Source organism: Camellia sinensis, chromosome 14 (genome assembly GCF_055761805.1).
Source record: "Camellia sinensis isolate YWXY chromosome 14, ASM5576180v1, whole genome shotgun sequence".
In the NCBI taxonomy this organism is placed as follows: domain Eukaryota; kingdom Viridiplantae; phylum Streptophyta; class Magnoliopsida; order Ericales; family Theaceae; genus Camellia; species Camellia sinensis.
The window spans coordinates 70,694,370-70,721,141 of record NC_138974.1 but is presented as its reverse complement, the minus strand read 5'-3'; the positions used below and the strand labels follow the sequence as shown (position 1 = coordinate 70,721,141).

The 26,772-nt window shown below is 34.8% G+C and overlaps 2 protein-coding genes and 1 long non-coding RNA gene across 3 annotated transcripts; all 3 read right to left on the bottom strand.

The window, feature by feature from the left end:
• Positions 1-8,383: 8,383 nt before the first annotated feature.
• On the bottom strand, positions 8,384-10,157 carry LOC145807534 (uncharacterized). The gene is made up of 2 exons (XR_014350678.1): positions 10,042-10,157; positions 8,384-8,759 (listed from the first exon to the last, which is right to left on the bottom strand). It is a non-coding gene; the product is annotated as an uncharacterized LOC145807534 (long non-coding RNA).
• A 3,597-nt stretch (positions 10,158-13,754) lies between these two features.
• LOC145807533 (uncharacterized) lies at positions 13,755-16,493 on the bottom strand. Its single transcript, XM_082905930.1, has 8 exons — positions 16,188-16,493; positions 15,762-16,038; positions 15,398-15,651; positions 15,077-15,301; positions 14,911-15,003; positions 14,725-14,826; positions 14,237-14,642; positions 13,755-13,997 (listed from the first exon to the last, which is right to left on the bottom strand). Exons 1-7 carry the CDS (start codon positions 16,488-16,490, stop codon positions 14,244-14,246), a joined length of 1,653 nt encoding a protein of 550 aa, XP_082762056.1. The 5' UTR covers positions 16,491-16,493; the 3' UTR covers positions 13,755-13,997; positions 14,237-14,243.
• An 84-nt stretch (positions 16,494-16,577) lies between these two features.
• On the bottom strand, positions 16,578-20,341 carry LOC145807069 (uncharacterized). The gene is made up of 4 exons (XM_082904990.1): positions 18,141-20,341; positions 17,705-17,998; positions 17,523-17,610; positions 16,578-17,430 (listed from the first exon to the last, which is right to left on the bottom strand). Exons 1-4 carry the CDS (start codon positions 20,339-20,341, stop codon positions 16,675-16,677), a joined length of 3,339 nt encoding a protein of 1,112 aa, XP_082761116.1. The 3' UTR covers positions 16,578-16,674.
• Positions 20,342-26,772: the final 6,431 nt, after the last annotated feature.

The following is a 26,772-nucleotide window of genomic DNA, read 5'->3' as shown; positions in this document are numbered from 1 at the left end:
CAAATCACTTGGCAAATGTAATCAATTTAATTTTTTACATACATAATTAACTCGATAAATCTTACAAATTAAATGATTTAGATCATAAAAATAATCTAGAAATAAATCCCGTGACAAAGAACAACGCCATGCTCATGCCCGTGAAGATGTGTATGCGAAAGTCAAATTGATTATTATAATTATTTTATTAATAAATCTAGATATACATACACATCGATTGCTATTAAAGAAACTAATTTACTCAAATTATATCAATTTCTTTTTCTTTAATTGGTTGTGTCGGCGAAGTTATTGTTGTTTTATTTCTGTTCATATTATATGTTCACATTTTTTGTGGCTGCTTCTTTGCGATCCCTCAATCACAAGGGACAAATCAACACAAAAGCTAAATAAATGAAAAATAATATACAAATTCATTTCTATACTCATATTTTAGACCAATTATGTGTAAGTAAGATGATTGGTTGCTAATTAAAATATATATATATATATATATATAAAAGAAAAAGAATTGCCTTATATATTTTAATAAATTGTCATATTATTAAATTTGAAGAACGAGTCTACTTTTTGAGTTTGAGTAGTATCACCATAAATAAATTCACTCATTCTAATCATTGAGAAATTGAAAGATAATAAAAGGAACAGCACTGCTAGGTAGCACAAAAGGGAGCTGGCCCGATTGGTTCGAATTCCAAAACAACATCATTTTTTATTTTTTTTTCTTTCTATTTTCTCTTTGAAACAAAGAGGGAAGAAGAAAGAGAGAGAGAGAGTCAGTCATTGGCACAGAGAGAGAGGCAGAGCCACCCACTGGCGCAGCCCCCTCCACTCACCGACATCGCCAAATCTATGTGTATACACAGATCTATACACATATCTATGTGCGTATACATGTATATATATATGTGAGAGAGAGAGAGACCCACCGGCGCCGCCATCACCGTTTCCTCTGTATGTACACACAGATCAATTCCCCCTCTCTATTTTTCTTCTTCTCTTCCTCCTCTCCTATTTTCTCCTTCTCATCTCCATCTTTTCTCCTTCTTCTCTCTCTTTCTCTCTCTCTCTCTCACCTCTTCGCTTTTTCTTCTGTCTATTTCACAAAGAGAAGGGAAAAGAAAAAAAAAATTACTAACATAATGTCATTTTAAGTATTCAAGCCATTTCAGACCAATTTTTTTTGAGCTACAAAGTATTATTCTAAAAGGAAACCACCGTTGCAAGGCATAGTCCGTTTTTCTCTTTTTCTTTTTTTGTCAGATTCACACATGTGATGAAAGAAATAAAGAACTCTCCAATGAGCCTACAACAACAATTTAGATTCTTTGACTAACATTCTCTTCGTGCCCTTTTATTTTATTTTATTTTATTTGGTGAGAAGCCAAATCAACAAAAGACACCAAATTTAAAATTACAACTGGCCCTTTTTTCTTTTCAATTTTCTCAGCAACCAAACTTTGTTTTTTTCTTCTTCTTTCCTGTGATATTTTTACACCTACAGGATCCTATTAAGAACGGTTCACATCACTCAGGGGTCCACAATGAGTAAATGATATTCCACATGGCACAAGAAGATATAAGTAAAATTGTGTGGCACAAGCAACACTGTGCATGCATCACCACCCCCTAAAAACTATATTATAATGCAAATATGGCTACAAGTGATAAGTTATATAGATGATATAATGTGATAAGATTCTATATTTCTGGATGCGCGCCATTGTCACTTCGCTTTTTTGGGGATATTGAATTTTGAGTGGAAAGGATTGGCATAGAAAAGAGGACTCAATTCATTGTTGATGTCAACAAGCAGGAGTGTGGCACTAAAAGGTGGTGGTGGGAAATTAATCTCATCACGTCAAATGAAGGAGAGTGACCCCAATCTTTTGGGTTAGTGGGTGTGGTCATCATAATTTATTATTATGACTTAATTAATCTTTGCTTGTGACTAGGTTATGGATACCATGTAGAGGTTTTAGCTACTTATCATGGGAAGAGGGAGATGATCACCTCTTGATTACATCTCTACTAATCTATAGTCTAGACTCTACCATAATATATTTATGAAAAAAATTATAAAATAAAGTGTATAATATAGTTTGATATCATGTGAGCAGCAAGATCCATATATATCATTGGATTAGGATTATACTGTTGTGGACTAGACTATACAACTCAGACGCGTGGATTTATCATAGATCTTATTTCAACAATCCATTTCATTCATCTTTTAAGACTATGTAAATAATCTTTGAAAATTTTCAAATTAATCTAATAATCGTAGCCACACGATTTTAGTATATTTGTTTTTAGGAAATGAACAATAAGTATGAGTGGCTGTCAACCAGTTTAAGCCTAGACTAGAAAAAATAAAATTTGTCTCATGAATAAACCCAATCCAACCTGACATCGGGCCTAAAAATTTTAGGGGAAGTTACGGGCCGGTCCTTTGGACCGGACTTAATTATTAGGAAGCCCTAACCCAAAATAATTTAGCGCATTTTCTATTTTTATCCATTACATTCAATTGAGTGATTTTACCCTAAACCTAAACACATGCCCCTCTCTCTCTCTCTCTCTCTCTCTCTCTTCTATTCCTATCACTAGCACACCATTTCCTCCTCCTCCCCCTCCTCCATCACCAACCATCATCTCCTTCTCCTTCATTGCCATCACCGTTGCTCCTCCTCCATCATTCATCGACTTTCTTTGACTTGTAATCCTCCATCATCGATCTACCATCTTCGACATCGTCGTTGTCACTATCTTCCTCCATCACCAATCTACCATCTTCAACATCGTCGTTGCTACCATCTTCCTCCATCATCGGTTTGGGATGCAAAGTGTCCAATCAGTGCATTGAAAGGTGTTATTGATCTTCTACAGACGTGTAACTGATCTGATAAATTTGTTAATTAATTTATGAATGATAAATTTGTTACTTAATTTAGTGATAAATTTGTAATGATGCCTCCTCTCTCTCTCTCTCTCTCTCAAATCAAGTCTGCTATTTGTAAATTTTTTAACAAATTCATCAGTGATAAATTTATCACTGGTTTAAAGAAATTTACCACTGGTTTATCATTGGTTTAAATAAATTTATCACTGGTTTAAATAAATTTATCACTAGTTTAAACAAATTTATCACTAGTTTATCACTGGTTTAAACAATACAAAGTTCCGAACTCGGCAATGTCGACACATCCATCTCCATTCATGTTGATTTTCTTGATCTCTCTCAGATCTAACATTATCTCTCTCAAATCCAAGGACCACAGAGACAGTTCTCATGTTTACTAACACCAACAAATTCATTAATGGCTCTGGAACTCGTCAATGTCGACACACCCCATCTCTATTCAAATCGATTTTCTTGAGCTCTCTTAGATCTAACACCATCTCTCTCAAATCCAAGGGCCACAAAAGCAGTTCTCATGTTCACCAATACCAACGAATTCATCAATGGCTCTGGCACATGTTCACCAACACCACTAATTCATCAATGGCTCTGGCAGTATAACAGCAAGGGCAAATCGGGATTAAAAAAATATAACAGAACTTCCTGGTGCATGAGATAGAAACTTAGGACCGAATGGGTAATAGATTCAATTATTGGGACCAGGTGGTAAAAAATCCAAAATTTTATTCCATGTTCGATCTTAAAATGATTTTAGAATTTCAAGCTCGTCCAACAAATTGATAAATTATATTAAAAATAAAAACTATAAAATTAAATTATATTAAAAATAAAAACTATAAAATTAAACATTAATATTATAGTTTAGTTGTCACAGATATTATAGTTTAGTATTTATCCATTACATCCTCAGTTCAAGCTTGGTGGGTGTGTTTTTCTAAATATAGTTTTTTATTGAAAGAAAAGCAAAATTAAATAAATTATATATGTATTATACTAATTAATAATCTGGCTAAGTCATACTGCGTTGTGTTTCAAAGATTTTTCTCAAATCTGGCCCAATCATAAACGAGCCTAAAAGTTTAGCGCAATCTATTCCCATGTTCTAAATATAGATTCCAATTCCTTGAAAAAACAAAATGAGAAAGCAGCCACCAGACCAGTGGCCACTTATTTAAAAAATAGATCATTTATTCAATATATATATATATATATGTATATTGAAATTATATAGCGACAATTATCAATTAAATTAAATTTTTTTGTATATGATTTGAACACTCAGGCCTAAACGACAAATGATTTGATTATTAAATGAAACTCATAATGACAAATAGACTTAAACTGCACGATACAGTTTACTGTAAACTAGAAACAATTTGCATTCTATTTTATTTTGCAGACATTTTTCTATACTTAAATATAGTACTTGTTGAAAATTTTTGTACTTATAATATTGGGTAATTTCACCGAAGCCTAAATGAAAAATGATTTAATTATTAAATGAAACTCATAATGGCAAATAGACTTGAACTACACAATACAGTTTACTGTAAACTAAAAAAAATTTACATTGTATTTTATTTTATAGACATTTTTCTATATACTTAAATATAGCACTTATTGAAAATTATTTTACTTATAATATTGGGTAATTTCACATAAATGAGTAATTTGAAAAATATTTTTAAATTAGTGACAAGTTTTATAACATTAAAAAAATAAAATTATAAGTTTATAATTAAATTTTGAAAGTAGCACTGACCGTAAATTTCCATACAATGCATGTATGCAATACTTTCCCTTTCGCCTTGTAGTAGAAGACAAGTTAGATTAGTCAAATGAAGAGTGGCCATTTGTGATTCAAAGATTAGAATATGATTTTAGAAATTTTGGGCACTCCAATAGTACACGTGGGCCACCATCACTACCGTCGGTCCGTATATTTACTTACATGATACATCCTTTTTCATAAAAAAAAAACAAAACTTGGGTTATGTAAAGGGGTCAATAGGCAAAGACTGATGGATTGTAGTATGTATATCTTTATGTGCCCAAGTGAATATTCCAATTACCACCAGGTTGGTGATTTGGTGGAGAATGTAGTGCATTCCTCGGCACTGTGTTAAGGTCAGTTTTTAGGAGGAAGTGTTTAAAATCTCTTTAAGAGAACATATCCTGTGCTTATTTTGACAATTTGTTCTTTGTTGGGGTGTGTGGTTGCGCTCCATTAGTGTCCTGGTGGTGGGTCCCCGACTTGGTGGGGGTTAATTCCTAACTGACAATAGGTTACCCTGAGGTCAGGGCCTACGGGGCTGTGATGACACCTCAGAACCCTTTTTTATGTTTCAAAAAAAAAAAAAAATGAATATTCCAATTTATGAAAGAATAGTAGTATGAATTTTCTACCCTAGAAGATACTCATTACTCTCATTGACGAGAAGGAAAAACAAAACTATTGACAATGTCATAAGGTCCAAAAAAATGATGGCCCCTTTTTTCAATATTTTTTATAGTATAAAATTCATAATGGGAGACTTATTTCTAATCAATTGGAAGAGATATGCAAAATTATAGAATCGTATCTCTCAAAATTTAATATGATCATGAAAGGTGTGACACATAAGTTATATATTTATTATAAATTTTAATTTTAGGAGATTTATTTACAAGTTTTACTATTAGAGGCCTTTAGGTATTGAGTGTTTTTTGGAACTTGAAATAATTTTATTATATTTTTTTGTCCCTACGATAAGGATACTTCAATACTTCAATCTTTATTATTAAAGGGTTGTAATTGTGGAATTTTTTGTGATAATAGAGAATGAAGTCATAGTTAAGAATAAAACAAGTATGAAAGATCCAACTGAATATTTCTAACATCAAAAATTCACATCATGAATCAACACGACCTTATCTTTTTGCCAACATCCTACTTTAATCTCTTCATTTTTATAAATAATTAATTCAATAAATCAAAAATTGTCACTCTTATCTCTTACCCATCAATTTTTAGTTTATATATTCATCACTATCTCTAGTTTTGTTAAAGTTTTTTCTTTTTCTTTTTTTTAATCAGAAAGAAAAATCTTCATTACAAAATTAATAAAAGATTATATTAATATGGTATAGTGGTATCAGTTCAAAAAAAAATATTTGGTACAACGGTATCACAACATTTTAAAAAGAGATAAACAATCTCCACAGAATGATGGATATAAGCTTCCATAGAGGAGGAGAAAAGACTCACACAAAGGAAAGAAATAAAGTTCCACACAAAAATGATTATTACATCAACAAACTATAAATTAAAAAAAACCAAACAAAAAAAAATACTAGATCCAAGTCACCACCAAACTCATTCAAAACTCCACTTCTCCGCAACCTTTAACTTGGAATATAAAAACCCTACCTCTATTGGTCAAGATAGAACATTAAATTGAGGTGGTCACTTAATGGTGAAACAAACATGTTATTCAGTGTCAGCCTTTGCACTGTGAGAAAATCTGAAGTCAAATCTTAAAGTTTTGAGCTCGAGGGTGGAAAAAGTAAGGTAGTGATAGTCGGACTGGTGAATCAAATATCATATCTGAGTTAAGGACCAGATCTGTAAGAAGATCAGAGGGATGGGGAATCATTATCATCTCCCTCTTCCTTGATAAGAAATTCTAGAAAGAAAAGCAAGAGGAAATTTTAGGGTATAGTATTGAAAGGGATGAAATGTTATTTTGGACTTTTTCTTGTAGGGTTGGCTTTGGCCCATAAAGTCGCCGCTTTGGGTCCTGAAAATTGATTTAAAAAAACATTTCAAAATATTTTTATCTATTATATTCGTTCATAAAAAAAATTTTAAAAAATAAAAAATCTACCTAAATTTAAAAGGTCTCATTAAAATTCAATAAAGATTCAAAACTATTAAATGGTTAATGTGGTGAATTATTTAAAATGAACAGATAATTATTTTTACTCTAAAAATATCAAAAAACCTATTGATTTGATGAGTTATTTGAAATTAATGGATGATCATTTCCCAAATTTGTGGATTGTGTTTACAGTACAATTAATTATGCCAATTAGAATTGTTTCTAGAGAAAAAGAATCAAATTTAAAATTGAATAAATCTTACCTATGTCTCAACAAAGATTAAATGGATTAATAATCTTAGCTATTGAAAAATATTTAGTTGATAAGTTGAATTATACAAGTTTGAATAGCAATTTTGCAATTAAAAATGTGAGAATGGTGATGTTTACGTGATATTTTGTTATAATTTGTTTACTTTTGTTTAGTACTTAAGTTTAGATTATTTTGGATATTTTCTTAGATTGCTGCTATTAGCACTTACCTAATTTCTTTGGACTCCTCAATTCTCACTTTTCTTTTTATTACAATTATACACTGAAGTAAAATTATATTAAGGGACAACTTTTAATAAAAAACCCATCCACCAAATAAAAATAATTAGAATGATACTATATAATGTTGTACACTCACCTTCATTCCCATCTATACATATTCCTTACTAGCCTAAACTCTAACTGTATTTTTCTTCATCACCATCCTAAGCCCACGTATTCATCTTCAATGAAAAATATTTAAAATCACCTAATCAATTAACGTTTTGTTTGGTGGTTTCAAATTTATTAGATATTCCAAATCAGTTAACATTACAAACAAACCTATTACAGACTCCGAGTTTCTACATTTGTGATTGTTGTCACCATCCATTGATACTTATAGAGCAATGGAGAATAATGACAACCACTACAAGAAATTGCATTTTTCGCAACGCAACAAAATATGTTGCTAAAAGAGAAAATTCGTTGGCAAAGAGTTTTGCCGACACACAAAGCTACGTTGGCAACCCGTAGGCAAAAGTGAGTTGGCAAAAGTTTTTGCCGACGAAATTATGATTGCGTTGGTAAAAGTAATGCCTTTAGCGACGAACATAGTCGTCGCTAAAAGCCTCCATCCATCGTCGGCAATTTACCTTGCGTTGGTAAAAGTCATTCAAATAGGATGATTGTGTGGCACTTTTCGCGACACAAATTTACATGGGCAAAAAATATACTTTTAGCAACAACATATGCGTTGGCAAAAGTAAACTTTTGGCGACACATTTACGTCGGCAAATGTTGCCATTTGCCGACAATTTGTTTGTCGCTAAAGCTTTACTTTTGGCAACGACAAATTGGCATTGGCAAAAAATACACTTCTACCAACACAATATGAGTGGGGAAAAGTAACTTTTAGCGACATATTTACATCGGTAAATGTTGCCATTTGCCAACGATTTGGTTGTCGATAAAGCTTTAGTTTTGGCAACGACAAATTGACATTGGCAAAAAATACACTTTTAGCAACACAATATGAGTCGGCAAAAATAAACTTTTAGCTACACATTTACCGACTAATTATTTGTCGAGAAAGCTTCACTTTTTAACAACGACAAATTTGCAACGACAAAAATAATTGAAACTCATTTATAATTTTTTAAAAAATTTACAGATTTACAAGAGGCATCCCTCAGGCACCACTATAACAAACTAATAACATGGATATGAAATCACACAAAATACCCCCTCCATACCCTTCTAGCCAAAACACCAGCAGTTGCCCGAACTTACACCTAATGACAACCCCCATTAATGAAAACCTGATCTATTACAGATTGGACAAAAAGTCATGCACCCTTCCAAACACCAGCAACACCAGCAAACATCCAACAACAACACAGCAGCACCTTATCGTAACAAACACCATCACAGCAGCATCACCACAGCATCTCAGCAACAGCAGCAACATCACAGCAGAACCAGAAGAATAGCAGATCAGCAAACTGATTCAACACAGATCATCACCAGTTCAGAAAACCATTTCAACTTGGCAACCCAAACAAAATCATATAACCAAATCAGAATTGACGCAGGAGTTTACCTCATTTACTAAAACAGTCAGAAAACAAATCAAACAAAACCAGCAACAAAACAACTCAACCAAATCAGAAATCAGGACAAACAGATCGCATCAATCAAAAGCTACATCAGAGGCAGAGCACACAGAACAAAAATATGAATCACACAAGGGAAAGAAGAGGAGGAGTCTTCATTTCAAGATTCAGAAATAGCAATTAAAGGAAACCTAAGAAGTTTTATTTTATTTTCTTTCTTTTTGTTTCTAGTACATATTTTTCTGCATAAATAAAGGATCAGGCCTTCTGAGAATCAATGTACTATACTAACTCCTATTTTCTTTCTTCAGTTATAAAAGAAGATCCCAAAACGACAACTGGTGCAAGAGTTGTTGGGATGAATGCCAAATCAGGTGTGGGAGGGGTTTGTTCCCTAGGCACATGTGGGAGTGCCTAGGCTCAGGGTTAGACCACCACGTGTGCTATCCCTAGCCAGCATAGCTTGGCCACATAGAGGAGAGCATGGTGGTGTATGGATGGCCCATGTGTCACGTCAAGAGTCTGAGATGTGGCACCATGTTCATCGTAAATGATGTGGTGTGTGTGACAATGCCATGTGGCAGACCCATGTGTATGTATCCACATCTAGAAAATTTTCAAATTACTGATATATAATTGACCTATAAAACTTATAAGAAAATATTAAATACTGAAAACAAGCATATTTAACCTAAAATAAACACTAGTAAGACCTTGTTAAGACTAAAAACTTGACCATGCATGATTCTAATTGGTCTCATCATGTGAATTTGGACATGTTTCAAGCAATTTCAAACTTTATTATTAATTTTATTTTGCTTCTTCTTAATCATCTTGTGGTCTGCATCAATTAATCTTTGTTCTCCTGATGACTATTCATCAAATCCTCATAGTAACGTTTACATAATGACAAAATATCTTTTAAAGTTGGTGAATCTGAAATATCCAATTGGAAACATTTACTGGTAAAGTTCAGATTTCAATGAATACGTTACTGAATCAACAAACAAATGAAACGAATGTCATGCCAAAACAAATTATGGTCATATCTTAAAAAGCTTCAACTTGTTAGCATTTCAGAATTCAGAATGCCTAGATGGAAGACAAGATGTGCTTCTGTAACAGAGTGGCACAATCATGCAAGTAAAATATTTGTAAAGATTTAGTTCACCTCTTTCTCATGAACTTGGACAGAATGCTGGGGTTTGTTCGTGCGCATGTCCCAAATCATTAGACAACAATCATCCCCCGCAGACCCAAATAAGTTTTCATTCTTCAAGTGCCATGGTTTTTGCCATTTTTTGCAGCTGCCAGGGTTTTTGCCATTTTTTGCAGCTCGAGTTGCAAGTACCTGCCATGGAAATGCACAAGGAATCTTGATATCTATTAATGTCAGACACTTTATTCAATGATTCAGAAAACCTCTCCCCAAGTTAAATGGTTTTTTTCACCTTAAGGCTTAGAGGTTCTCTATTGGCAGAATATAGTGCTGTGTATAAACTGTAAGATGTGTCGTGTTCTGTAAATTCTTGTCTGAAATCTGTTTGGATTTTAATAATTTGTATTATATGAATGCTTTTTACCTAGAACAACGAAAGTGCACCAGTCATATTAATGCACCCAATCCAGCCATTTCACTCCAAATTCAATGCCACTGACAGTTTGAATGCTAAAAGGCTTGGCCACAATGACTGTGCACTTAGAACTATATGCTTTTTAACATCTAACTGCATATAGACTTCAACCAGGAATTCTTCGTATTCAATGTGTAGAAGATTAAGCATCACAAGGTAACTATATGATCAAAAGAACTATCATGGTGAATCCATGTTCCAGAAAATCTGGATTAACATGTTATAGAACTATATGCTTTTTCACATTGTTATACACATTCGATAAGGTGCTACCATTTCAATTAACATGGTTTGCTTTATGCTCAGAACCAACAAGTTAACTCCAATCAAGATCTATTCACCTGGGGCATGAAAACTGCAGCCAATATAGCAACAATATAATTTAACAACAAAAGCCCAGAACCAAGGAATGCAATGTTTGTAACGCCAAGCTTTGTTGCCAAAGTAGATATCTGAAACCTAGGAAAACAATTATATCAACAGCAAATGGAAACAGTTAGGTGTTTAGCAATAATCATGGTATTTGATCTTAGATTTGAATAAGAAGCAAAGATTCAAGGAACAGGTGAGTAAATTTAGTACATTATAGCTTCTAAGAAAAAAATTGGGAAAAAGTAAAACATGGAATGTAAGTAGTTAGGACGTCATTTAATATTTATTGGATGTTGTCAAAATGTAAATATATATAAAGAAGGGGGAAAAAGAAAGTATCAGCATCTTGAAAACAATCCTATGTAGGAATAGTAAAAAACAAAACAAAGATAGCAACAGAAATATTGTGAAAATTGGTTTTCTAACTTACTTTCTATCCCCCTCTACATCTGGAAGATCTTTAGTAATGGCAATGACTAGCACAAACAATGTTACAAAAGTTGTGATGAAAGCCACAGGTAAGCTGCAGTAGAAATTGATAACGTGCACATGAGAAATTTTGCTGAGTTTGAGAAATTTATAACGTGCACATAAGCTGCAGGTAAGCCACAGCCGTTAAATCTTGAAGTTAAGTTGGTTATGATTTCTATAGCTATGTTGCTAAGTTATTTGACATAATAGTGCTCACTTCCCTTAAGTGATATTAATCTATTCAATTGATATGGTAACGGGTAATAAACTGAAAAAATGACTAAGAGTCAATTTCATGAATCTACACATTGGGTCGATCTGTTTCTGTTCAATTAATCAAACCAGAAGTGTATTAAAAAAGAAACCTTTGAAGCAGAGTGGAGATGTCCTTTTCGCTGATTGAACCCTTTTTGTGCTTCTTCGTCTTATCAATCATTGTGATTTTTCAACTGAAATCGCATCACAAAAATCAAAAAATTGAAATTAAAATTCAAAAAGAATACCTTTATAGCCAAATATTAATAAACATAAACAGAAATTACAAATGTACAAAGGCGTGTAAACGAATCGAATCAATTAATCAAACCAGCAGTGTATTAATAGAAAACTAAAAATTTTTAAAACATACGATACGAATCTGTGCAGTCAATGCATCTTTCTTAGTGTCATCCTATGCCTTCCCATAGCAAGTTCAAGGTCCACCACATAAAGACAAAGTACCGTGTTAGGCAACTAAAAAACTGATAGCTGAGGAAAAAGAACACAAATCATGACACGACCACAATATGCAATTTTGTCAGCAAATCCTGCAAGGCACTGAGAATCTGCAGATCATCTTCTCAGTTATTCACTGTGCTGTGAGGTTTTCTGAGATCTTGTCCCAATCTCTAAAGGAACCCCGCAATCCTTTGCTATGCCTTCACCTTTCAGTGAGCTGTCATAAATTTTGGCTCATCCAGGTTGTGGTAGTCAACATTGGTAATGTATTAAAGTGATTACATCCATGACTATGGAATGAAACCAAAAAAAATATTCTATTCTTTATGACTTCATTTTTCAAAACTTAAAGCAATTGAGATTATGGCTTTGAAAGTAGAGTCGAATTAGAGTTTTTTTTTTTTGATAAATAATAAATTTTATTCAGAATTACAGTAACGAGATAAACTAGAAATATGCAAGGGACTCGAGAAATGCAAACAAGGACAGACAGCTAAAGGGCAACTCTGAGGCAAACTCAGATTTTTCTCTCTTTAAATTCAAGATTGCAGGCAATATTTCTAATTGAATGGACTAAGACAGAACATATTAATGGCTTACCAATTCCCAGAACACCACTATCAGAGCATCTTTGACATGCTGTCGTAGGAGGTGGAGTTGGAAATAGGCACCGATAACATGGACCTCCATTGTAATTGTAAACTGTAAGCTACACAACTGATTTGAGGATGCAGTTGCAGTAAGAATTTGAACAATATAAAACAAGAATAAATTCCACAAAGCTAACCTTGAAAAGGACAAGCAGCATATTTTGACTTTTTTGTGTGCTTTTACCTGAAGGTCTCATTACAACTTCTAAATCACATATTAACACCTGCAGTTTCAGGTCCTTAGAAATAAAACCAACCCCAAGTTTAAACAATGACTGCCGTAAGCTGACTCTGATTTCACCAGCAGATACAGATTCAACAGCACCCTGTGAATTGTCAAAGTCATAATAACGTGAACAAACATAATCCTATAGATGCACTCTGTCATCAGATAAAATATTCCATTGACTTTTTTCTTATACAAGTATGATGTTTAATAAAACTCAAGCAAAAGCCAAATAGTTATATCTCCAACTAATTATATCCTTTTAAAACCAAAATTGCTTTCAGCCTTGGTAAAGGGAACCTTTATAAATAAAAAATCAAAAACCAAGAATAATATGAAAGGAAAAAACAAAAAAAAGGTTGACATAGATGGAAAGCTTGTACAATAAAAATTATAAAATAAAAACTCACTGCTACCAACAAGAACAGAGGTATCAAAATATTCTCAGTCATCGTTCATACCATTTTAAAAGCCATCCAAAGAGAATCATTGCCAAGACATAAACTCAACTCAACAAGCCTTTGTCCCAATTACTTGGGGCCGGCTGCATGGATCCATTTCCTCCAGTTGATTCCCAAATTAATTAGAGAGACATGATAGCCAAAAAATGAATAAAGAAAATAAATACATAATAGTTAAACGTTTGACAAAACCATTGATTGGGGAAAATGAGCTCTAAGACAACGGCTACTGATAGCGAAATTACCAAAGTCAAAGAAGAGTATCACCTTGGGTAGAGCACTAAGAAAATCAAAAAACGGTGAAGGAGATCCTCAGCCATGGAAGTAAAAAATGCTCAGCATCTTAACAGAGATGTAACCAAATTAATATCAAATGCATTTCAATATCCCAAATTTTATTCAAATATCCAACAAAACTAAACATAAGAATCCTAAAATGCGTCTAACTATATCCAACAATCCAAAACATAATAATTCCCAAAAGTATATAAACATTCAACAGAAAAACCTATAAAACGAAACAAAGAAAAAATAAATGAATGCCAACGTGCAAAACGATATATATCACTACTGAACCACGAACATCCATCACCAACCTGTGAACAAAAGGATAAAAACATGAGTATTTCATTAATGCATTAACTTCAACAATAATATACAAATATAGTTAAAATTAATCAAAAAATTGTTGTGAAGCTTTCATATATATCAAGCTATTGTATACAAAGGTTGTAATGCTAGGATTGTAATACAAAGTTTATATAATTTTATATTGTTGACACATGTTAGGATTGGTTAAATAAAGTAAATCAATTTAATGAGGTGTCAAATTTACCTCTATTTCAACCAAGAGAAGTTTCATCCTCCCTTACACCCGATGCATCCTCACCAGCATTGTTGCTTGGAACTAACCCCGGAATGTTTGCTAGATCTATCCCATTTTTTGCTGCCAACATTTGAATGATAGTTTGCATTGTACTCATGCTTTGAGCCTGGTCAACTAACTGCTTTCCTTGGTCAGCTAATTGTTGTCGCTGGTCAACTAACTGCTGTTGAAGAACAATCACCTCGGAGTTAGGAGCCTCAAAATGTGTAGAAGATGAAGTACTGTCCTTGCGGATCCCGTATCCCTTCAAGAAGACCGACCTCTTCCCAAGTACTTCTCTAGAAATCTGCTCCTCAGACAATGGATGTGTGACACTAGGTTGAGATTGCTCAGCGATCTTTGAAACCATAGTGGCCTATGAATGAAACATAAATAAGCTTAAAACATAATATCAAAATGCAAACATTTATTATTGAAATTGAAATAGTTATGGTTACATGATGTTCCTCAGCTGTGTTATTTATCCACACTCCCGCATGTCGGTGACGTTTGTGGGTGTCCTCGAATAGTTTCGTAATAGTCGGTTTGCTTCCTTGTACCTTTCATTTCATTAGATTTTCTAGTCAATCAAAAAATTATATATTTATAATTTAGTATGTTCAAATTTGTAAATCTACACTTACAATGATAGATGCTCGCGATGCAAATGATCTCGAGCCACTCGTATGATTATACTTCACACAACCTCTCGCTTTCATCGCATTCTCTGACTTTACCTACAAATTAAAAAAAAATATTAGGTATTAATATACAGGAAGATGTTACTTTAGTAAATATTTTTATAAATACCTTCCAATCATCAGTTTCCCACAAATTGTCAATCATCCATTCCCAATCATCCTTTGTACAAGGATATAGTATCTGACTTTTGAGGTCAGATACATTGTTTTCTTTAAGGGATTTGTAGTGTGTGTGTAATCTACTTTTCCATTCACTGTACAAAGTTTGGCACTTATGATCAATAATACATCTCACATCCACATCATTATTGTAGTCCCCAAAGTCAAAAGTTTGCTGCAATTGGAAATAATAAAATTCAATATATTTTATATATCATTGCGATTAACATAAATAACATGTTAAATATATAACACATATATTTCAAATTACCCCAACTCTTGTAACAATGGACTCTCTTAACCCAAAGGCAATTTCTAGCCATCCATCATTTCGAACTGGGGCATGAACTCGAATTTGTTGACCAAGAGCAGCTGCTAGCGGTGTGGCGTATTCCCCTTCTATTGCTTTGGTCAAACGGTTAAGTGTAACGGGTATTCGATCACCACGTTCCTTTCTAATCTTCTCAACATTCTTTCCTCGGGTCGGTCCTCGTACACGTTTCTTGCCCAAAACTGGAATTGATGCTATTATGACCAAAATTTTATTCAATTTAGTCGACATAAAACATGAATGCACTAAATAAATATTGAGACAAGAAATTATCATTTCATTTAAGTGGTCATTTATTTCTCACCTCCACTGTTAGTCACAATACATGGACTTGAAAGGTGGTTAGGTTGAGTGGCGGAGGTAGGGAGCTGATCGGGCCTAGTATGTAAGGCGGGAAGATGGATAGGTTGGGTCGAGACCTCAGGTGTGCTCTCTGAATGATTAACTTGTGCAGTTACAGGTCGTCTCGGAAGAGTAAGTGTATCTTCATCAACAGTAGTTCTCTTTTCCCTAGGTATTTGTGAAGCTATTAGGCGAGCTGCACACCTATTTGTTTTCCTACCGGGACCCATATGAATATCCTGACATAATATAAAAAAGAATTGTTAGTACAGTTTCAATAATTTAAGGTTGCTTAATAAAAAATAAATTTGAAATAACTAAACATACCACAAGTAATATAACAAGTGAAAAAAATAGAGAAATTACTTTTTAAACACACATTTATTACCTTAATCACTTGAGAATCAAAAGGCTCGCCATTATCACTTGAAGAACTCAGTCCTTCATCATCATCAAGTGGTTGATAGTCCTCGTCATTATCAGTTTCGCCCACCTTTCTCTTTCCCACCCTACAACTTTCACTATTGTCCTTTTCAATAGAACCAAACATTGAATTCTTGAGGGACTTTATCCCTAGAGCATCAAATCTGATTTTATTTTTCTGGATTGTTTTTTTCCTATCCTTCTCATATTTCGTCATCTTCTGGACTAAGGCGCCGGGCTTAAGAAATGATTTACCGTTTCTGGACATCTTTGTAACTGTACATATGGCATATAATTAAATGAAATGAAATAGAGAAACAATGCTATGAAATTTGAAAAACAATGCCATGCAATGTAAACCAAGCAATTTATTATTAAATTATAACACTTGTCCATATAATTAAAAATTAAACACTACATATCATAATCTATATCAAGATCTATATCAAACACTACATATCATAATCTATATCAAGATCTATATCAGGATCTACATCAACATCAGGTTGTCTATGCAGTTCATCATCTTCATCATCATTATACTCTATGATTGTGTCGTCCTCGTCATCATTGTGAACTAAATTCTCTGCCATTAGTTGATCATTGAAAATGATCTCAGGATCCATATCACCCCTGCTGTATTGAACATCATTATCTTGGATCACTACCCCAACACCATCAGTGGTTTCATCCTGTTGAAAAGCATCATTAGAGACATCATCCCGCTCTGGTATATCCCATACTCCCCGATGCTTAACACGTTCAACGACTCTCCAATTTTTGCCTTTGCTGGTATCATTGACATAGAATACTTGTCTTACTTGACTAGGTAGAACAAATTGGTCATCTTTATACCAAAGTCTTGTAACATCAATACTTGTGACATGTTCATCGGAGTATATTCTATTCTTGTGACCGGTGTCATACCATTCACATTGGAACAAAACCACTGTACCCCCATGCAAGTATTTCAATTCCCATATTTTGCACAAGTAGCCGTAAAAATTAATTTGGTTCCCATTATGGTCCCCTTCTACGACCAACCCACTATTTTGGCAGGTACGACGATTTTCACGGTTTCTAGTATGGAATCGAATTCCATTGTAGATGCACCCAGAATAAAAGTCAATTACCGATCCAGGCCCATTTGCTAATGACCACAATTCGTCAGTTGCTTCAGGTGACCCTTTCGTTCGCAAATCATTCATCTACATAAAACACCATATGACAAGTGTACTAAGTTAATGTGAATTGAAAGTTTCAACAATTGTATTCAGTTATTTTCTTTACTATATCTTACACGATTTTTGAACCATTTTGGAAATTCTTCCCGTTGTACCCGACTTATGTCACGTCCTTGTACATTATGTAAAATATTCTTCTGCTCCCTACCCAAGGAAATGTGATATACGTAATTAACTTTGAGAGTTCGAAACAAAATGGAACGATTATGCATAAACGTAATTAAACTTAAATACATACTCAATATATGGCTCCACCTCAGAGCTATTGTACAACACAAACCAGTGAGCCATTTCTCGTTCATTTTGCGAAGGGTCAACAGCCCTTGTGATAGGTGAGAATAGACGAGCATTTTGGGTAAAGACCTCCATCCCGGGACCACGTTCACCACCATCATCATTTCGTTCAGGTTTATCAATCCCTTTTAAGTACATTGAACAAAAAGTAAGACACTCTTTGACAATGTAAGCCTCAGCGATAGAACCTTCTGGACGTGCTCTATTACTGACATACCCTTTCAAAGTCCCGAGAAACCTTCAACAAAAATTGACAATGAAAATTATGCTTCTTCATGCAAGAAAATTACTTCTTAAACATTAGTCTTTTATGGGTGGATTTTTGTACAATAGTTTAGTTATAACAAATTAATAAATAGCCATATGTTCATAATGATTACCTTTCAATCGGGTACATCCATCGATATTGCACCGGTCCAGCAAACATGGCCTCACGGGGCAAGTGAACAGCCAAATGGACCATCACATCAAAGAAAGCTGGAGGAAAAATTTTCTCCAACTTGCAAAGTATGAGCACAATTCGTTCTTCCATTTTTTCCAAATCAGTCTGCCTTAATGTTTTTGAGCACAGTTCTTGGAAGAAGTTGCCCAACTCAAATAGTGTTGTACAGATCTCCTTGTTCACAAAACCACGCATGCCAATTGGTAGAAGTCGCTGAAGCAGGACATGACAATCATGGCTTTTCATGCCTGATAATCTTCCATTTTTAGAAGTCACACATCTTGAGATGTTTGCTGCATAGCCATCTGGATAACTAATCGACTTCAAGAATTCACAAAAACCATCTATTTGTCGAGAATCCAATGTGTAGGCTGCCCGAGGCTTTACAACGGATCCGTTATCTTTCCTCTGTAGATGCAATTCTTGCCTTATGCCCATTTCTTGCAAATCATCACGTGCTTTGTACGTGTCCTTGTTTTTCCCATCTATGGCCAACATCGTCCCGTAAAAGTTTTCACAAATATTCTTCTCAATGTGCATGACATCAAGATTGTGTCGGAGGTTTAATTTCTTCCAATACGGTAGCTCCCACATTATGCTTTTCTTTGTCCAATTCAATTCTTCAGACTCTCGTGGTCTTTTCTTGTTGGTAGGATCCTTTCCAAACTTGACTTCCCGCAATTGATCCAATTGAGCCATTACTTTTTCCACCGGTAAATCCAAGGATTTCTTTCTAAGCTCAGTTAAACCATCAAACTTCTTGTCTTTCCTCCAAAGGTGGTTATCAGGCAAGTAAGCTCGATGACCCACCCACCCAATCTTACTGATCAACCCGCGTGACAATGGATTATCATTACAAGGAGGGCAAGACAAATAACCTTTAGTTCTCCATCCAGATAAGTCACCATATGCAGGGAAGTCATTTATGGTCCACATTACAGCTGCATGCATCCGGAAGGTCTGTTCAGTGGAGGCATCGTAAGTCATCACGCCATTCTCCCATAACTCCTTCAACTCATCAATCAATGGCCTTAGGTAGACATCAATATCAGTCCCTGGTTGATTAGGTCCAGGAATAAGTAAGGACATCATGAAAAATGGGGCCTTCATACATCTCCAAGGTGGGAGGTTATAGGGCATGAGTATGACAGGCCACATGCTATAGGAAGTGCTCATGTTCCCAAAAGGGTTGAACCCATCGGTGGCTAGGCCCAACCTAACATTGCGAGTCTCCTGGGCAAACTCTGGATAATGCAAATCAAATTCCTTCCACTCTTTACAATCAGCCGGATGCCTCCCTACACCATCATCCACACGCTTATCACTATGCCATCTCATGTCTTTTGCCGTCTTCCTAGACATGTACAATCTTCTCAACCTAGGTGTCAATGGGAAGTAACGCAATATCTTGTGAGGGATCTTCTTACCCTTGCTATCATTTACTCTGTACCTAGATGCTTGACATGTGGGACATTTTTCCAAGTGAGCATTCTCCTTCCAGAATAGTACACAATCATGTTTACATGCATCGATGAGCTCGTACCCCAAGCCCAAGTCACGTAGCAACTTCTTGCACTCGTAAATTGACCCTGGCACCACGTGGCCTTCTGGTAAGAATCGCCTTTGTATCTCCAAAACCTTGTCAAAAGACTTATTACTCCACCTATTTTCTACCTTCACATGTAGCATCTGAATAACGAATGATAACAAAGTATCTGAGTTTTTGCAACCTGGGTACAAGCAACATTGGGAAGCATCTAGCAATTTATCAAAATGTCGTACATCCTCTCTTTCTAGAGTATCACCCTCCATAAAATTCCCCCTCTGATAGTCCTCTATCAGTTCATCATATTCATCTTCATCCTCATCATTCTCACCATTGCTTTCATCAAGGTTATTGTGTTCTGGAAGTTCACCGTGTTCTAACCAAGTGGTGTATGATACTATCATCCCACTTATGAGCAAATGAGCCTTCACACTATCATACTCCTGCTTATAAAAGTTACAACAATTGATGCATGGGCACTTAATCTCTCTAGCCTCACCCAAATGAGCCTTTGCAAATTCAATAAATGAGTTCACCCCATCTACATATGGCTGACTGAATCTATCAGAAATTAACATCCAACTCCTGTCCATGTCTGATCATAAGATAGTAGTTAATATCAACAGGACACAACCTTTTATTTTTTATTTTTTATTTTTAATTTATTTATTTATTTATTTATTCTTTAAACATGAAGACAAAGTAGTTAATATAAGTGTAGAGTGACACATCATCGTCAATAAAGGTGCATCTACCTATAGGCTTTTTTAATTTTGTATCAAGGTTTCGACCAACAAATCCTTTAAAGTTCTATTATATTGCATATATTATGTATTAAGTTAAGTGTTTTTTACATTTATCAACAAAAAAACAAGAAAATATATATTTTTTTAATGTCTATTAAATGGTAAAAGGCAGTTGGCATGGCAATGTACCATTCCAATTCATTCCAATATCTTTCTTAAAGGACATTACCTAATGGGCTCCTACAAATTAAGGGCATAGGGAAGGACTAAGGGTGGCTACAGGCCTAACCTCTGTAATATTTGTGGGAAGGGACTACATTTATAATTCCAACCCATATTTTCATACACGGGAACTCAAGCATTTACCACTACACCAATCAATACCCCCTCTTTGATGAAACTTCTATGTTTATCTAAAAGGGATTTTCAGCTCTCCTAAAAAGCCCTACCACAAATTACATCCAGCCACTGCCTCTAAATTTTCTATTAATGAACCAATTTAAAAGTCGGGAACCAAAGTGACACAAACCTCAAACTATAGGGAGCGTTAGTATAATTCGCCCAAGATAAAAAGATCAAAAATAAAAAGTGCACTTTTGTAGTACACCCAAACACTCTCTTAGCTTAAAAAACCATCTAAAACCCAACTTAAAAAACTAAACTATTTAAACTTTTTTTGAGCTGAAAAGGAAAATAAGCTGAAAACAAAATAAGTGGAACCAAACACCCTACAATTTTAGGTACAACTACTAACGCATGTGTTTTCAAAATTTAAACAAAATAAGTTGCAAATAAGTGGAAACCAAACAGCCTTTTTATATACAACTACTAAAGCATGTGTTCTCAAATTTTAAATTAAGTTGGTTGCAAATTTTAACTACTAAAGCATGTGCTTTCAATTACTACATTGTATTTATGCTTTTATATTCACATTCAAACACGTAAAAAATCAGAAGTTGGCCCTTAAGCTTTATGGTATAATATCTTACTGCATCCTCTATTTCTAACATTACATTGTCTACAGAGTGTTCTTATACTGGATGCAATAGACCATTTCCTTTGTGAGACAGAATTTCAACTCCTGACTAGGTGCTTCAGTGAGCAAGGCTACATGAAAGAGAATCCCAGTAAGCTTCAGCATGGAAGTGGGTTAGTTAAGGTATGACAAATAAGCCACCTCTATGCCCTGGGGGCAAGGATGAAATGTCAACACTCATAGTAGGGGCACTAACAGGCTCAGAATTGGTGACTTGTATTGGGTTTAAGATGGAACAGATTTTAAAGCCTCTCTTATTCATATGCACCAGTAGAAGTGTTCTTATTTTATTACCTTACATAAATAGTCACTGTGGGTTCTTATTAATATTTGAAGTAAGAGGCCCACTGAGAAGATGAATAAATTCCTGGTGAATGGGCACAGGCATCCTCTCATACAGAGGCAAATCCATGTTCTAACCTAAACGTTTGATGTGGATTCAGGTTAGGTGTTCATTAAAATTGCATATCCTTTTAGTTTTGCATTTCAAAATGATATTGTACTCAACAACCCGTAAAGGCCCCATCTTCCCCAACTCAAGCATGGAATTTGTTTGGAAAAAGCATCCTTCAGAGAACCCCAAAATCAAAATAATAGAAGAAGTGAAAATAGACAAACATAGATTCATTTAAGAAATTGATACAGAGAAGCAGGGGCATTGAGATACAAATCAAAAGGTAACAAACCTGTAATGGGAGACTGAAGCAACGATCTCGCACGGCAGCAGCAAACGGCACAAACCCTACGATCAAGAGTGAAATCGTGAGGGAGAGAACTACGAATTCTGAGATAAGGATGTGAACGACTGAAATCGTGGTGATTGATTTGGGGAGATTTGATGAGGGAAAAAAAAAAGGAGGGAATTTTAAGAGGGAAATGTCACCGATCCCTGATCTTCACCTGCTCAACCCCAAAAAAATAAATAAAATAATATAAAATAAAATATTCAAAATAATTTTTAGATTTGTTTTTTTTAAAAAAAATTAAAAATAATTTCAGAGCAATAAAAATCAAAATTATATTTTTAAAATTTTAAAAAGTATTTATGACTTAAAAGATTAAAACAAAAAAAAAAACAAAAAAAAAATTTAGATTTGTTTTTTTTGAAAAAATTAAAAATAATTTGAAAGCAATAAAAATCAAAATTATATTTTTCAAATTTTAAAAAGTATTTATGACCTAAAAGATAAAAATATACAAAAATAATAAGTTTTTTTTTTTCACCCAAATTTTTTTTTAGTTTTTTAGGGAAAAAAATTTTGAAACTAGTTTCTGAAAATAAAAACAAACATATTAAAATTGATAATCTAACCATATTCTTTGAAAAAGTTTAAATTATCTCAAATTAGTCATATCAACTTAAGAGTGTGTTTGGCCTCAATGGGTTCATTTTGTGATCTAATTCAATGATTATTTTAATTTTACAATTCAGTAACTAAAATATTTAAAGCTCTTTCAAAAATTATTTTGAATGATTATATTTAAAGCTCTTTCACAAATTACTAAATCACATCATTCCACTAGCAAAACTTTTACCGACGAATAGTGTCATCATCGCTAAAGGTTAACTCTTTGCCCACGCCAACTTGTCGTCGCCAAAAGTAAGCACACTAATAGCAACGCTCATTGTGTTGCTAAAACCTAAGCCTCGTAGGTAAAAGTTTTGAAATTTTGGCGCCAACCAAAAAATTTGGCGCTAAAATAATGTTATGCCTTTTTAGCGACGACAACAAATTGCGTCGGTAAAGGTATACTTTTACCAACGAAATTGATCACTGTGTCGCCAAAAATATACTTTTAGCGATGAAAAATTGACGTCGTCGCCAAAAGTAGTCGCCAAAAGTGCAATTTCTTGTAGTGAACAACTCTGATGAGATTGGCGTTGTATTGGTGTTGGCTTTTTACCTTTCGAAAGTTATTTTTGTAATTATGGGCGTGCCAGCAAGGATCAATCAGTCCTTACAGAAAATTAATTGCCAACCAATTATTAGACGATTGTGTTTTAGTTCTTTCAGCCTCAATGAAGAGGACTTTTACTGGTGGCTTGATTCAGGAGAATTAAGCAAATAACAATTAAATGAAGAACATTGAAGCATTTCATTAAAATGAAAAAACTTCCAATAATCCAAACTCAGCCTCGTAGAGGTTTACAGTAACAATCTACTTGAAACTACTCCTATGAACGAAGTGCAGTGCAAGAATTTCAAAAAACAGAAATCTAAAGAACAGGAAATGTAAAACTGAAAAGGAAATAAAGTAGAATAAGGCTGGTTTTTTTTATCTGAGTCTGGGGGCTTTTTCTGGGGCCTTCTCTGTTATTTATACTTCTCAAGGATGACCATCGAACTGCATTTCCAACCGTTGAACTGCTCCTCCATGATCGCTGATCATGTTGCTTTATAATTAGCTCCACTATGCCATCACTTGCAGTTAAGCTTCCCTCATAATTTTGAATTTGAATGTGAGTAACCGTTGAAGCCACATCACTTTGCATCTTCTTTGCTAATCCAATGCTACTCAGATCTCGTAATAACCAATACTATCTGCCATGTGTACGATTATGATTGAAAACTTGAATAGTCTTCCTATATTACCCCTATTCTGCTACGCGTCGAATTGTAATTGGCTTATACAAAATATGTAGCCAACATTACCTCCCGCACTAATATACCCAATACTTGGTGATATTAGTGGATCAAGGTCTTTTATCCACGTCTTAGAACGTGCATGGGCTTTGCATTCTTCTAGAAATGAAATTGCCATTCATCATCTGCATTAAACTCTCCTTCAATCTTTTGAACACCCCCACCACCTTAGTATTCGAACAGACTGATACATTTTTTTATGGCCGAATCAATTTTATCCTCCATTGATCGAGCATACGAAGAGTCATCTGATGATGCTGCTCCTCCTCGAAAGAACCTCCATGCACTAATTAGCCATCTTTACCCACTTTTACCCACCTTTCTATATTCAAGTCATGGAAGCCTTTGCAAACTATCAACCCTTGGACTACGAACACATTGCCCTTAATCCTTTGATTCAGAAAGTTACAAACATGGACATGGGAAGTTCTTCTTCTGATTCATCCTCGGACTACGAACAAACTGCCCTCAATCCTTTGATTCAGAAAGTTGCAAATATGAACATGGGAAGTTCTTCTTCACAATCCTCTGTATGGGATAGGGCTGTGGCTTCTTCTTATTCTGGGGCTTCTGACTGGGCAAGCTGGTCGGAACCTGAGGCCTGTGATTTAAGGGAGCGAATTAACCATCACTTTGTCGAGTTCACTGACCTTTTAGAGTTCCCTTCCTATGCGCGAAGCTCGGTGGTTTACCCCTATATGCCCATCGATTGACGGCGCAGTTTGGAGGACAATTTACTTGTAGCATGGTACACATCCTCCACGCCTACGAAGATAGTGTATGCTACCCGAAGCCCAGAAGAGGCACAAGGGTACAATCCACCGTTCTTAGCCCAGAAGGTGAAGTTTTGCTCTTCTGATTGGCTCGATTATATTAATGCCCTTGTTCCTTCTGCCTTTGCTCCTTCTCCTGAAGTGGAAGCTTCCATATCTCTTCCTCCGCCAAATCCTTGCTGGACAGAGAGACTGAGGCTTGCCCTCTCTGCGGATAAGGTCTTTCCTCCTTACAAGCCTCCACCTTCCCCTACATTAGCTAAGCGAAAGAAAGCCCAACTTCTGCTTGCGGCCTTCTCTCACTTGCCTTTCAATGTTCTTGAGGACGACATTCCTCTCAAGAACCTTCGATAGGCTTGTGACATTTTGACTCGGGATCACGTCCTCAACCCCCTCGCCCAAGTAGAGCTTCACATGTTTTTGGACCAACTTCCATTACTTCTTCACTGGCATCGAACTTCTGTGGCCACCACTCAATCATTGGACCAACTCTCATCCCTTCGAGTTCATGCCCAATACGAAGCGGAGAACCTCATTGAAGAATTTGATAACTTCAAAAATAAAGACTTTTCGTACTGGGATGACTTGGATATGGACGAGTTGGAACAAAGATTGAGAGAAACAGCGTTCGAAATAAAGGCTGAAGAGCTCTTCTATGAAATGAGAGCACATCAACTTCAGCAACCAATCCTAGAAGAAATAGAAGATAGAATAAAGAAATAACAGAAATTCATTGATCATAGTTGGACCAAATTTCATAATCTTGTTATTTATTCTATTCCTTATTTTTATGAACTTGAATTTGTGCCCAAAGAGGGTCATTCGATGTAATTGCTATTGCATTAATACAACTAAGACTTTTCTTTTTATTTGGCATTGTTTGATATTGTCCCCGTTTGTCTTTAAAAGCAAATTTAGGGCTTCGAACTGAATAATCTTATCCTTCGAATCCAGATTCAGTCGTTTTAAATGAAACACTAAAAAAAACCAACATGAACTTTTCCAATTTATGGATTATAGTTGACAATTTTTGCTGATTTTTATTTAGAATCAATGCTTCGAATTTAACAATCTTGCCCCTTAAAGCTTGTTTTAATCATAACCAAAATATGGTCATGGTTAGTACGATCAATCAGTTTTAAATTGACCATTTTTGCTTCGAACAACAGTCCATACTTTCAAAAATATAGAAACCCCTTTTGAGGGCAGCACTGTTTTAGTCCGAAAAGACAGTCCTTTCTGTATATATAAACCAACTATTGGTTTTAATGTTTTGAACATCAATTTCCACCCTCAAAGGGTATCAAGTTTTGCTTCGAAGGATATTACTCTCATTGAGAAACCCAAAACAAGTCTTTAATCCCTTTGAAATAAACAAATATTTGTGCATTCATACATCCTTAGGAATGAAATGTGCTTCGAAGCCGGCTTCTCCGTTTCGAAGCCATTGTTATTTGACTTTTGCCCCCAAAATCTAGTTTCGAAGCCAAATATTTTATTTCGAAGCTGGCATCAATATCTGGGATGTGTTTTTCCCTCCAAAAGTATCAATATTGAAGGAAACTCTTCGTATCTGTACCTTTAGTACTTTACGAATTACACGATATATTTCTCAGACACAAAGGTTTTTAAAACCCTTTTATTTCATGTTCTGAAATCACTCGCTCGTTTAACACACAAACCCTTTATCTCTACTGACCTTCCACTTCTCTCTACTCTCTTTCCCAACTTCGTCCTCTGAGAAAGCTTTTAATCAATGGCTTTTTCTTCATTGAAAGCACCAGTTGTAGAGCGCGCGAGCTTGTCTGTAACCCTGAAAAGGAT